Genomic DNA, 14,475 nt, shown 5'->3' on the forward strand with positions numbered 1-14,475 from the left:
AGGAAGCAGTCACCTAAAAAAGTAGGCCTGAGTTTGGAGGGTAAAGGGCGGGTAAAGGAATAGTGAGGATAGGGGCATAATATCTGCCTAACTTCTGTGACTGAAAGATCACCAAGTGATATGAAAAGTCAAACTACCTTCTCAAAAGCAGGGTTTTCTTTCAGTGATAATTTTTTTTAATTTTTATTTTATACTGGAGTAGAGTTGATTAACAATGTTGTGTTAGTTTCAGGTGTACAGCAAAGTGATTCAGTTATCCATATACATGTATCTATTCTTTGTTATGTATCTATTTAGGTTATTACAGAATACTGAGCAGAGTTCCCTGTGCTATATCAAAAGCAGCTTTGAAAAACTGGAAACAAATACCCAACAGTGGAAAACTAGTTGATTAGACTATGATACAACCATAAATGAAATATTATGCAGCCACTAAAAATGTTTAATACTGATTGATGAGGAAAGTGTTCATGAAACAGTACTAAATGAAAAATACAGGTTAGAAAACATTATATTTCATCACTCTTTTAAGTTTTTCTCATAGTTAAGTGTGTACATGCACACATACACACAAACACACATTCTTACAAAAGGGTATCTACCAAAACAGTGCTTCTCACTCAATGGTGGAATTAAGAAAGATTTATATTTTCTTCCTCTTGCTTATCTATGTTTTCTACTGATTCTATTATAAATACATGTTATTTGTGTGATTTATTTTGAGTTAAAAATGTTTTAAATTCAGTAGCTGCATTCAGGTCTGAAACGCAGCACTAAGTCTTTTTTTTTTTTTTTTTTTTTTGCGGTACACGGGCCTCTCACTGCTGTGGCCTCTCCCATTGCGGAGCAACAGGCTCTGGACGCACAGGCTCAGTGTCCATTGTTCACGGGCCTAGCCCTCCGCGGCATGTGGGATCTTCCCGGACCGGGGCACGAACTCGTATCCCCTGCATCGGCAGGCGGACTCTCAACCACTGCGCCACCAGGGAAGCCCAGCACTAAGTCTTTATGTCATGTGATTCATGCTCAAAGGACCAAGATTATAAGCAGTTCTGAAATGATAGGTAATAAAACTCCTGATTAAAAGCATTTCATTGTGGCCCTACTGCCTGCTGGATAAACCAAATAACTGATTGCTTATGGCCACCACAGCATCAATGAAAAGGTGTGCCTGATTTCTAAGGCAGCAAGAAAAAAGCCACAGTAGGACAAAACAACCTTTAACATCAGGTGCCCCAACAGCAAGAGACATGAGTGTTATCCAGGAAGTAGAGGATGCCTACACACACACACACACACACACACACCATCCAGACAGCTGACAAATGCCAAACTGTTGTTTTTCTTTTCACTTGTTAACTGTTTTAAATATCTTTTCCCCTGTTTTCTTAAACAGAGTACATTGACTACAATTTAATTTAGGGCATCATCATTAACATGCATTATTGTATTGTGTTTTTATATGGTGTTGTCCATCTTTGAGTAGTTCCATCTGACTTTCATAGTTCTCCTGTTTCTCTCGTTATTAGCTGAGCTTTTATACTGCTGATAAGCCTCTGCCTCCAGATAGGATTGTTGCTCCTAATCCATGAACTGTGAAAAGCAGATCAATATGCTTAAAAGTTCTAATACAAGTAAGCCATAAGTCATTTCTGAGTGAGGCACTAAAAGGCTCCCCTGGGAATAAAATACTCAGAAACCCTCTTTGCTTTTTTTCCTAGGTTCTAGGAGGTACTCTAGATTGTGCTATCCAATATGGTAACCACTGGTCAAACGCAGCTATTTCAATTTAATTATAATTACATTAAACTACCAGTTCAGTTGTGCCATCACTTATCAACTGTTCAACAGCTACATGTGGCTAGTGGCTACCATTAATGGTCCGCAGAGATAACAGGTTTCCATCATCATAGAACTGTACTCGACAGTACTGTTTTAGACAGCTAAGGCTACTGGAGAAATGAAATGTTATTATCACTACATATTTCCAAAGCAGCAAAAAACGAGAGTAAAACTAAATCTCTAACTGTTGCCTTTTCTCTAGCTATTGCACAAAGATTAAATTTTTTAATAGTAGCTTCCACTAAAATGCAATCATCATAGAGTCATCAAGGCAAATAAACGGAGAACAAGACATAAAGGGTATATTCAAAGAAAATTTGCTGAAACTAGATCTATACTGCCCCTAGTTCTTCCAGGTTATTCAAAATAAACATTCTAGATTATTCAAAATAATGAAAACTACTGGGATGGCCATATATTCTACAGTCCTTTCTGAAGAAGGCAAGGCCACCAGCCAAGATGATACAAACTCTATACTAATACTACTATCAAGCAGGTAGGGCATTTGTATTTATGATCTGAACCCCAAAAAAGGACCTGAAGTAGTTTCAGAAATACTGTGCATATGATAGAGCCAACTAAAAACTAAGCAGATATGGTCATCTGACTGATGAGAACACAGGGGTAGGAAAATAAGATAAAGCTATGGTCAAGTTATAAGACTTAAGTACTAGATAAAAATACACCAGCTGCTTAGGAAAAACTATGACGGTATCTATGATAACGATCTCATGTGGGTCTTCATATAGGATCCATTATGATAGAAAGGACAACTCCTTCAATAACAACCCTATGATATATAAAGCTGAGTTCCATGTAGCTTCTCCTTACAACAATGCAATCTTATACCATAATGTAGTAAAATATGGCTTGAGTGCTCAGCTTTCTGATGGTCTGGCTTGACCTCAAAATAAAATTTGGTGTTTATATTCAACGTATATATTAGACAAATAAAAACATCTTTAAAGCCTTCATGTGCATGCTGCAGTTGAAGGAAAAGAGCGGGGTATATGAAGTTCGTGTGTATGAGATCTAGGCCAGGAAACCTGGTGTTGCCCCTGAAAGAGAGAGATTCTAATACTGCCTATGTTTCCCATTACAGTTGGCCCTCCATATCCGTATCTGCATCTGAGGATTCAACCAACAGTGGATGGAAAATATTCGGAAAAAAAAATAAAAATTCCAGAAAGTTCCAAAAAGCAAATCTTGAATTTGCCACGCAAGCAACTGTTTACACAGCATTTACATTGTATTTACAACTACTTACATAGCATTTATATTGTATTAGGTATTATAAGTAATCTAGAAATGACTTAAAGTATATGGGAGGATGTGCATAGGTTACATGTAAATACTGCTCCATTTATATAAGGGACTTGAGCATCTGAGGATTTTGTTAATCTCGGGGGTTCCTAGAACCAATCCCCCACTGATATTGAGGGACTACTATATATTTGTAGGACAAATATGCAAAGTCCATTCTTGTTCTTGTTCCAACTCACTTCTGAAATCTGCTCAAGAGCTTCCAGATACTTCTTTCTTGTCCAGGTCCCTCACCAAGTCCTCTAGAACACAGCCATGAACGTTTATGACACTTTTCTCTAATGAACACCCCTTACTTACATCACTATCCCTCTCAAAGTCAATATTCACCCAGTCCCTTCCAGAAAAGCCAACAGTAAAATCTAACCGCTAATTAGAAAATAAAGTTTCTTACGTGAGCACCAAGGTACAGGCATTTCGCATCTTTCATAAGTATTTTTCCTTATTCCCCACTTTATCCCCTGATGAATTGACATGACCATTCCCAACAACATTAAACATCTCTTAAAGAAGCGTGAGACTGCTACCTACTTTTGAATCTAATTTTTGTTTTACGTAGGCACCATTTGCTGCTGTCAGGACATCATTTATCAGAATAAAAACATATCCTTCCAGATCGAATGCCAAGTCAGAGCTGCAAAACATAAGTAACACTTTAATAACAACTAACATTTAAAGGACATGCATTAAATTTTAAATAGGTCTGAACTACCATATTTCTAAGAACATATGCTTATCTAGGTAAGTGAATTATTAGGCATTTTATCAGCTACTAGTATTTCTTGGTTCCTGGTTAGAGTTTGCAATTTCATAATCAGTAAGGGGATCTTCAGAAATGAGAAGCACTAACACTTAAACACAAAATCATTAGCAATAATCAACCACGTCAGTTAATAGCATACTGCTTTGAATTCAAAGTCAGACAACAAGAAAGAACCAACCAAATTCACCATTACAATATAACTGAAGCAAGCAGAAGGCATCAGAGCTCAATTTCACATATAAGGAAAACAAAAGGAGAATGAAGTTGTTAACAGTCATTTTTCAAAGGTTCACACAAAAGGTAGGGCTGTCTTGCACAGGTGGTTGGGCCACTGGGTGGAATTTCTGAAGTGTGGATGGTGGTTAGTTCTGAGATCAGGCTACATCAGTGTCTAAGCACATAGTGGGAACTCAAATACTTAAAATAATTGCCTAATGGGCCTACTAGGTGTAACTAGTGGGATTTGGGAAACTGAAGTTTCCTGGTATTTAGCAGAGCACCAGGCACAAGACCTTAGTAAACTGAACAGAATAAATGAAAATCTAAGTATGCCTTCAGCATACTTTAGCACCCTAGCTAAAACAGGGGCCCCGCATTCTGTGATTCTGCAAAGGTGCTATCTATTTGTAGCTAAACTACTACATGGGACAGACTTCTGAGGAGCTCTATGCCACTGCGATTTCGGGCAGAACTACCTAATGACCCACCCCTCTTCCAAGGAGCCTGACAACCCTCTAACTCCAGACTCTCTTCCTCCAAATTTTTTTCCCAAGTAAAAGGTTCTACCAGATAGCAATCTGCCTCAGACACTTTTTGCAGGCCAGAGTTAGCCCTGAGAAACTCCTGTTGTTTTGCTCTATTTTAGATATCACCAGTTTCAATGAAATGCTTCAAAGATTAGTAGGGCATCTTTAAAAAGAAAGGTAGGAGGCTCGTATAGAACTTTTCTCCAAGGAGGAAGGTTACCTAGAGGGAAAAGCAGTCAGCTATATAACGAAATTCTAGTAACTAACTACTCTATTTTTTTTTTTTGAATGAAATTTCACTTCGAGAGTTAGGGTGGAGTAAAACTGACTTATAGTACTTTCCCCCCACCTATACTACAGGGATATGATGAAGGTAAATGAGCCAATTCAAGAAGCACACTGGAACTCCCAGATGGAATATACAATGTCAGGCAGAATTTGCGGCATTAGCAAACCCACACATGCACGGTCTGCCTGAGTAAAATGTTGTAGAAGGCTTCCACTCATCATTTCAATTTTCTGAGTCTTTGGGTATACATTTTCCCCATTCGCTTTAAAATTAAAACTTAAGAACAATGTAAAAAAGCTTTAATAGAATATCTAAGTTACGGCATTTGTGATACCTTAGGTGAAACCAAATAAAGCAATTATATTATTTATTTCCCATAAGGCAAATAATTTATTATCATTTGCCTTCTCTGAGACACTATTTTCTTTAGCAGCATGCAAAGGAAAAGAACGTCACATGGTTTATAAAAGCACACAGGCTCTGGAGTTAGGCACAGATTCAAATTCCAGCTCTGCCATTTACTAGCTGTGTGACCTTGAGCAAGCTACTGAACTTAGATTTTAGTTTTCTCAACATAAATAGGAAAATTATACCCATACCTTTCAGAGTGGTTGTGAAAAATACATAAATAATATGTGTAAAAATACCAAACATACTGTATGGCACATGGTATATGCTCAATAAATAGAAGATAGCATAATAAACTCTAATTTAACCTTTTGAATGAATGAATGAATGAACTTTTAGAATGAATTTAACTTTTAAGAATCCCAAGAATCTGATTTTGCTAACCTTAATCTTCATACAGCCAAAGAGATTTAACTTTTAAAAGTCTTTTACTTTTCAAAAACATGATTCTTATTTAGCCTATAAGAAAATTCTCTTTATTGGTAATTGATCATTTATTATCAATAATTATTGATAAATTCTAATGTACTGTCATAGGTTTTATATAGGCCCACATCTTACCTGGCAGCTACAAAGGCTCCAATAATCATTGCAAATACAGTCATCTTAACACCCCAAGAAAAAGTCTTCCTACAAAATAAAATAATTAAAAAATACATACATGTGGCTTTAGTTATTTACAAAGACTCATTCTGCAACATAGGCAAAAAATATATGTTTTCTTTAAAAAAGTTGTAAACAAATGATTCCAAGGAACTGGATATTTAAAAGACCCCCTCTGATGAAGCAAAAACTTACTTTCTTATATAAGTAAGTATACTTATTTTTTCTTATTTTTACCATTTGTTATTATTATTATTGAGCTTGAATTTTTGCTAATCAGATTTCTTTAAGTTGAAAATGGTCACACACATTTGTAGTAAAAGTAGCCAAGACATGAACACTATTTAAAGCCTATACTGATCTTCTGACCCAGCTTCACCCAGTGGCATGAGTAGGTATAGGAATTCTTGAAAGTATACCTCATGTTCAGACAGGCTTCCACAAGGAAGCCATAAACTATCAACTCCTACAGCAAAGGGAGAAAGTTGCTTAAACTTCTCAAAAGTAGAAACAACACAAATAATTGTAATATCTTACATATGCTGGGCACCTTTTCAGGGTGATTAAAGTTGGTTAAAGACTGGATATATTAGAAATTTAACTCACTTGAGTAAAAGTCCTTCAGCAAACATTGTAAACAGGATGGAGAACCTTCTCAGAACTGTAAACATTGGCAAGCTGCAGGAAAAAAACAAAGATATTTAGGTAAAATAAAATTTGATTCTCCAAAATTAGTATTTTAAAATAATGCTAATCTCTTCCTTCCATTATGGAAATTCCATGCTGATTAATCTGTGACTAAATTAAATCCTTATTTCTCTCTAGAAAGTATCTGAAAGCCTGAAAGGGTTGCTTTTATAAAACTACAGAAGTGAAAAACACCAAACTAATTATAAAATGGTAGAAAACATACACCTATTAACAAAGACTGATAACAGACACTTTTAATTTTACCCTGCTTATTATGTTAAACACCCTGAACGGTAATCGTGTTAGTCTTTAAGACCTCGTCTTTCTTTTCTAGACTGACCTCCCTTCCTACCCCTAACCTTCAAATAACATCGGTGATAATCTTACCCCATAAAACATTCCTTGATTGTCCTTTTGTGGAAGTAATCCTGTCTTCCTCTAAATTCCTAGAGCATTCTGCTTGCACTAATCAAACATACAGCCTCTTGCAACATAATTATTTCTGAATCTATCTCATCTCACCCCAAAGTGCCTTATACTTAACTGGCAATCAAAGATAGGGTGTGAAAAGATGGATGGATGGATAGATGACAAAGGATGAAAAAGAGCAAACTCTATATACAAGCAGCACTTTGTAGCAGGTCTGCATTTCTTTCCAAGTGGGTAATGAGATGTAAAAGGATGTCCCACCCATGATAAATCTGACTTCCATGGAACCTTCCCCAGAAATACCATCGTGGTCATTCTGTCAAGTTTCTTGGGTCTGAGGAAATGAAAAAAGCTTGGTCTCTACCCTCAGAGATCTCTCCATTCTGTTTTACAATCACCCATTAAGCCTGAGGTTTAGCTCACGTGACAGTGGTGAAGCCATGGGTTGCTGTTAAATGGTTTCCCTATGTGTATACTTTTAACATCACATATACCTGATACATACACTCTTTAAGTGGAAAAGCCAAGAATTGGGAAGTTAGAGGATAGTAAGTGTTGTCATGGAGTAGAGAGCTACTGCTTCTTTCTAAAAGTGAAAATGCTGCCTCTAAAATCATATGACCATGTGTAAAATGTTAATCATATTTGTATCAGGGTTCCATCTGATGCTATTTTAACCACCCCATGTTAAAAGAAAAACTACAAAAGTTCTCATATCCACAATCTAATTTTACTTGTGGAATTTGCCTAAAATATACTATTTATGAATTGTACTAATGAATTGAAATCTCAGAAGCCTAACATATAGCCTTCACTATTATAGGTCTGGAAAAATAATGAAAATCTCCCATCACAGTATTTTATAACATTTTAAGACTTCTATCATCAAAGTGAAGGGGAAAAAAAAACCCAAACAAACAAAAAACTTCTTTCTCTTCAAACTTAAGAGATTAAGTTTCTTTCTGGTCCTTTCATTTTTCCAGGATCAGTAACAATGTGTTAAACATTTGACATTTTCAAGTACAATTTTAAGAACACATTATATTAACCTCACTAGTAAAATAAAGTTATCCATACTTCAGTTTCTTTGTGCTGAACAGTCCCGTGATTTGGTTCCCAAAATATAGTAGAGGTAGTGGAAACGTCTAGAAAATTTAAAAAGGGATAACAAAACTCAATAATAAAGGCAGCTAAAACAAGGTCCTTTTCAAACAGAAACAGTTTTGTTTATATGATCAAATTCTTTCTACTTAAAACACAAGATTAGTTCTCACACACCATTTTGGCCCCCATGAAGCACCCAAACAACATTACTCCTGGATAAATATTTCTCTGCAGAAAAAATGGAGGGGAAAAAAGAAACACAAATATGAATATGATCAAACCACATGGGACAACAACATCTTTCTTTACAATATGATAATGTAGAGCCCATTGTTCTGATGTCAGCAGAAAAAGGAAAGGCCTTTCATCCTCAGGTGGAGTCAAGCAGAGGCAGATCGAAGAATAAGAAAATAAACCCAAAGAATAATGAATGCAGGATACACTGGCTAAATTAGATGGACGTAGAAAATGCAAAATGACTGTAATCCCAGCAGGTGTTCAATAATTAAAACAGAACACAAGATCTAGGGGCATTTTTTCTTAACTTTAAAGAGACTGTGGGACTTTTTAAAAACACATATTACTACATTTATTCTTTGCCTGCATTATACCTACTCTGGATTGGGCGATTTCAAGGCTGAAATTTTTAAATATGTAAGGCACTGATGAAAAATATATATAGTGACTTCTTTTCAGAACATAAAGTATTACTTTTTTTTTTTTCTTTTTTACCTTTCGAGGTACATTTCTGTCAAAGTCAGGAAACTTGACTACTCTGAGTGCCTTTCCAACCCAGAGTACTGCCACTGTGGCCACCATCTGTAAACAGAGAACACAGATTCACTGTTCTACATATAAAGACACATTCAGAAGTTCTAACGACACAGACCACGTAATGCTGAAGATTCCAACTAACCTGGCCAAGTCCAACACATAGTGAGGAGGGAAATCTACAAAAATGGAAGAGAAAACAAAACAAAAACACAGGGTCAGAAAAACCTGAGCTCGGTGAATTCAATTTGCACATCGGCAACCTTACAATGCATTTTGATACAAAACACACCAACGTCTACCCCTCATCCAAATGACAATCTGAGAAAAATCCCTGCCAGTTGTCAGGCAACACCGCTGATTTTGTAGCCTCGGGCTGCCACTTGTCTCATCTTGTCCGATTCTACAATTTCAGTCGGCTGCCTGTAACGGACTTGTCTTGGAAGTGAAGACATACATGTCTTGAACGGTTTCACACATTTAAAAAAAAAAAAAAAGCTTCTGCCTCGGGGTCCCAGTGGCAGCATCACAATCATCTTAAATGGGCTTCAGGATGCGTAGGTCCCCAGAGGCTGTCAGCGAAGTCTGAGAACCCTGAAGCCCCGGAACCTAGCCCAGGCTGCGAGGAAGGCCGCGTATCCCTCTCCGGGCTCCCAGCCTGGCATGCACAGGAGTCAAAAAAGTCACGAAGCAACTCCGCTCCGTCTCTCCGAAGGGCAGGGTTTCCAGGGTGCTGCACGGCGGGCAGGGCAGGCGCTTTCCGAACGCGGCCCCGAACGCTCGCCCGGCATTCCCCAGCTCGGCGCCGGGAGCGGGACCCCCACTCCGGGCCGGCGCGCGAGCCGGCTCCGGCGCCCCGGCCGCGTATCAGCCGCCCGCCCGCCCTCCCTCCCTCCCCGGCTCCCGCCCAACTTTGTTCAGCTCCAACTTTGCAGGCAAAGTCCAGGGAGCCGGCTCCCAGCCGCCGCCGCCGCCCGCTCCTCTCCGCGGCCTGGGTCGCCGCCGCCTCGGCCCTACCTGTAGTTGGTGAGCACGCTCTTGTTGACCACCACGATGAGGAAGGAGCTCACGCCGTAAAAGCCAGCGGCCAACAGTTTCAGGAACACGGTCAGCGTTTCGGCCGACGCCATCCCCAGCTCCTCCTCATGTCTATGTGTGGAGGATTTCGCGGGGGCTTCTCCTTTAACCCGGGCCTGCTGACGTCTGTGAACTTCCGCCATGGCGGCGGCGGCGGCGGCGGCCTGCGAGCGGAGCGGCGGGCGGCGGGGCCGAGCAGCGAGGGGTTCTGAGGCGGCAGCCCGCGGGGACTCGCGGGACCTGGTCCGGTGTACTGGGCCGGCTGCCGCCGCCGCCTCGGCTCCCCGCGCGGCCGCCGCCCACCCCCGCCCCGGGACTTTGATCGGGCATTGTGCAACACGGGGTCAGAGGGTAGGGGCCGCGCCTGGCTCGGCCTGGGCAGGGCTTGGAGAGGGCCCGGAGAAGGGGCAGTGGCGACCCTGAGTCCCGGACAGAGAGGGAGAAGAAGCTTAGGGGGAACCACTCGGGGACACCAGGATGCCTTAGCAGCACAGCACAGTCGCGGAAGGAAGCGACCGGCTAGCGCCTGCGCGCAAGCCCGCGCCGGGTGTCTCGGGGGCCGCGTACCTGGGATGCGGAGGCTGGCGGCTGCGGGGCTGAGAGCCGTATTTTCCAAATAACTGCCGCAACCAAAATACAGACCCTCCTCCAATCGGTAACAGGTGGCCGACTGAGTAGTTAACAATGTGCGTGCGTCTAGCCTCACTCGAACGCTATTTTGGTCTCTCTTGCAGAGGGCCTAAGCCCTTAAAAAGTATCAGATGTGGATCAAGAGTAAACATTCAACTGTTCAATATTTCATTCTGCGTTGCCTCAGATTTCTTACGGTTTCTGAACCCAGAAAACACCGTACAATACTGTCTTTGAGATTGTACTGCCATATCCAAAAAGTAGCAAGATAATAAAGTGGCTTGGGGGTTGGTGAAAGAGTAAGGTGTTAGGAGCTGAGTTCCAATTCTGGGTTTCCTAGAAATGCCCCCTCACTAGCTGTGTGCCCTTGGGTCAGTTAGTTGAACTCTCTGAGCCTACATCTCCTCATCTCTGGAAATAAAGCTGGTTTTCAGTAAACAGTATACATTGTTATATAAGAGAAACAAATCATTATTACCAGCTTAAACAATATCTAATTTTAATGTCAAGGCAGAAAAATAACTTTGAATTATTTATCTAAATATTTTGTCTATATCTTTAAAATATTTTTCCATATTTTAAAATTATGGTAAAATATACATAACACAAAATTTACCATCGTTACCTGGTTTTTATTATGGTGAAATATGCATAATATAAAATTTATTATTTCAACACTTTTTAAGTGTACAATTCAGTGGTGTTAAGTACATTCATGTTGTTGTGCAACTCTTAACCACTACCCTTCTCTAGAGCTTTCATGTCATCTCAAACTGAGATTATGAAACCACTGAACAATAACTCCCCATTCCTCCTTCCCTCCAACCTCTAGAAACCGCTATTCTACTTTGTCTCTATAAATCTGACTATTCTAGGTATCTCAAATAAGTAGAATCATACAGTATTTGTCCTTTTGTGTCTGACTTATTTCATTTAGCATATTTTCAAGGTTCATCCACATGTAGCATGTGTCAGAATTTCTTTTCAAGGCTAGATAATATTCCATTGTATGTATATCTCTTGATTTATATATTTTATGTTATCCTGGGGACACTTGTGTTCTTAGACTGCTCCTTAGGAAAAACTGGCACACAGAATGAAATTCTTAACACAGTCCACAAGGCCTTAGGTGACATGGCTCCTGCCGTCCTTACATTTTCCTCCCTAGGCTTCAGCTAAATCAAACTACACCCAGTTCCCTGAAGAATAATGTGGGTTCCTGTGTCCTTGCTTCTGTGTCTTTACTCCCATATTCCCTACATCTGGGGTGCTTTTTCTCTCCCTCCCCTCCACTGTCTCCTGAAGAACTGTTACTTTTAGTATTTAGGCAAAATATTATCTCCTCTCTGGGCACCTTCCTTCACACCGCCTCTCCTTGCCCTCCACAGAAATGACATCTCTCCTCTGTGCTTCTCCCACTGCATCTTTATGCATCCCCTTTATAGAGGCTCTGGAATTATATGTTTACATTTCAGTCTGTTCCACTTGACGGTGAGCTCCTTGAGGGCTGGGTGAGGCAGACATCTAGCACACTTTAGATGTTTTTGCTAAATGAATCAACGAATGGTATAACTTTTCAACAGTGAAAGAAGTGGCCAAATTTCTTCCTTAACTGCTGGCAGCAGAAGAAAAATAACTAGAAAATTATATTTTGAGAAACATCCCTTGTGAAAAAAATTATTATTAAAATAATAATGTCCCTCATTACAAAAGCAAACAAGCAAAAGAGACTTGTATCGCATAACTATCTTGCTCTCTTCCTCTCTCACCGCAACCCATTTTTCAGACATAGCAACTGCTAACTATCTCGAGGATCTGCTTAGAGCCACTTTCTGTGCCTATACAAATACATATACACACACATATGCATATACATACATACGCATATATTTACAGACATGTATTGTTATATATTTTTTAACATAAATAAAGAGAACCAGGTAGAAACACTGATGCTCAAACCAGATACTGCCTCTGACACTAGTTTTGTGATATCCGGCAAGTTGCTTGATGTTACAGTGGTTCAGTTCCCTCATCTGTAAAATGGGGATAACAATAGCACCCACCTCATAGGGTGGTGATGAGAATTAAGCAAGTTAATAAAGTTAAATGCTTAGAATATAGTACACACTTTACAAATGTTCCTAATAATAATTACTATTATTATCATTACGATTATGCAACCTTTCTCTTTTCACTTTTTATTCCTTGAAGGCCTTTCTGTGGCAGTAAAGAAACTCTACCTCATTCTTTTTAATGGCTGCAGAGAATTCTATCAGCTAGATGCATCATGATTGATGTGGTCCATCCTATAGACATTTTTAAGTTGTTGCCATTTTTCAGTTTATAAACAATGCAGCTTTGATTATCCTTGTCCATTCAACTTTGTACAGGTATCAGTTTCTAGAAGTGGAATTGCTTAAAGACTACTTTTAAAAAAATTAATAGAATGAACAAATTGATCTCCAAAGAGGCTGTACCAATTTTATATTACCACTAACACTGCATGAAAAGGAAATTTCCTTTTATAAAGTCAGATGGTGATAATGGAAACCAGTGAAAGAGGCCAGATAATAGTTCAAGTGCTACTCTATGGAGTATGAAATGCCAGGTACAAATTTCTGCAACAAATCAATTGCAATTACACAAAATGAAATGAAAATAAATCTCCTAAAAAGTACTGATCCAAGCAATTACTGTTGTTTTTGTCAGCATGATTATGTAATTTATTAGCAAGTATACACTAAGACCTAGCATAGACAGGCCAAGAACAGTCTATGGTATGGTGTTGGGTTTTCTCAACTCCAGTAATGATTTGTGGAGCCTCAGTAGAATGCTGTGAAGTGTAGAGGAGTGATGCATTCTCATTAGATAATGAGAGATAAGATAGGTACTAAGGGGCTTCCCTGTGGCACAATGGTTAAGAATCCGCCTGCTAGTGCAGGAGGGGACACAGGTTTGAGCCCTTGTCTGGGAAGATCCCACGTGCCATGGAGCAACTAAGCCTGTGCATCACAACTACTGAGCCTGCGCTCTAGAGCCTGCAAGCCACAACTACTGAGCCCACACGCCACAACTACTCAAGCCCGCGTGCCTAGAGCCCGTGCTCCACAACAAGAGAAGCCACCACAATGAGAAGCCCACGCACCACAACGAAGAGCCGCAACCCTCTCGCCGCAACTAGAGAGAGCCTGCGCGCAGCAACAAAAACCCAACACGGCCAAAAATAAATAAAATTAAATCTTTTAAAAAAATAAAAAGAAAAAATAAAGCAACTATACTCCAATTAAAAAAAAAAAGATATGTACCAATACTGTAGTAGGGTATTATTACAGGGAATTAGACTTTTAGGTATTTTAGGTACTCAAACCTCTTTCCTAACCTTAGTAATATTTATCACAGAATTATATATGGGAAATTTATACATTATCTGATAAAATTTAATAAAGTTTAAAAAATATCTTACAAAGCTGTACAAGATTGGAAAGACTGGATTTAAATGTTCTCATTGATATACAAGCCTACTCTAGTTGGAAATGTCAACATTGTAGGTTGATACATTTTGTATCTTGCTAGGTGTAATTACTAGCAGAAAAATCTCCTTTGTATTTATATCATGTCTTTTGCTTTAGCCATCATGTTTCTCCATGAAGGAAATTGATCAGTACTTTTCCCTACACTTCTCAATCTGGCTCTTCTTATACTGGAATTTATTTGGCCTTTTTGGTGTTCACCAATTGTTTCTTGTTTCGCTAGATCAGCCAGCCTAGATCATACCCAATAACCTACTGTGTTGTACC

At 39.3% G+C, this 14,475-nt stretch overlaps 1 protein-coding gene across 1 annotated transcript in view; it reads right to left on the reverse strand.

Moving 5' to 3' along the window:
* Window positions 1-10,295, reverse strand: part of SLC35D1 (solute carrier family 35 member D1) — a 49,867-nt gene extending 39,572 nt beyond the window's left edge. Inside the window, exons 1-7 of the mRNA XM_007460098.1 lie at window positions 9,986-10,295; window positions 9,114-9,147; window positions 8,930-9,016; window positions 8,171-8,238; window positions 6,581-6,652; window positions 5,933-6,001; window positions 3,697-3,799 (exon numbers count right to left, since the gene is read on the reverse strand). Of these exons, the coding sequence (XP_007460160.1) occupies window positions 3,697-3,799; window positions 5,933-6,001; window positions 6,581-6,652; window positions 8,171-8,238; window positions 8,930-9,016; window positions 9,114-9,147; window positions 9,986-10,188 (636 nt within the window). The 5' untranslated portion in view covers window positions 10,189-10,295. The remainder of the gene's footprint in view (window positions 1-3,696; window positions 3,800-5,932; window positions 6,002-6,580; window positions 6,653-8,170; window positions 8,239-8,929; window positions 9,017-9,113; window positions 9,148-9,985) is intronic.
* Between the last annotated feature and the right edge of the window lie 4,180 nt (window positions 10,296-14,475).

The sequence above is a fragment of the Lipotes vexillifer genome, unplaced genomic scaffold (assembly GCF_000442215.2).
Source record: "Lipotes vexillifer unplaced genomic scaffold, Lipotes_vexillifer_v1.1 scaffold134, whole genome shotgun sequence".
Taxonomy (NCBI): Eukaryota; Metazoa; Chordata; class Mammalia; order Artiodactyla; family Lipotidae; genus Lipotes; species Lipotes vexillifer.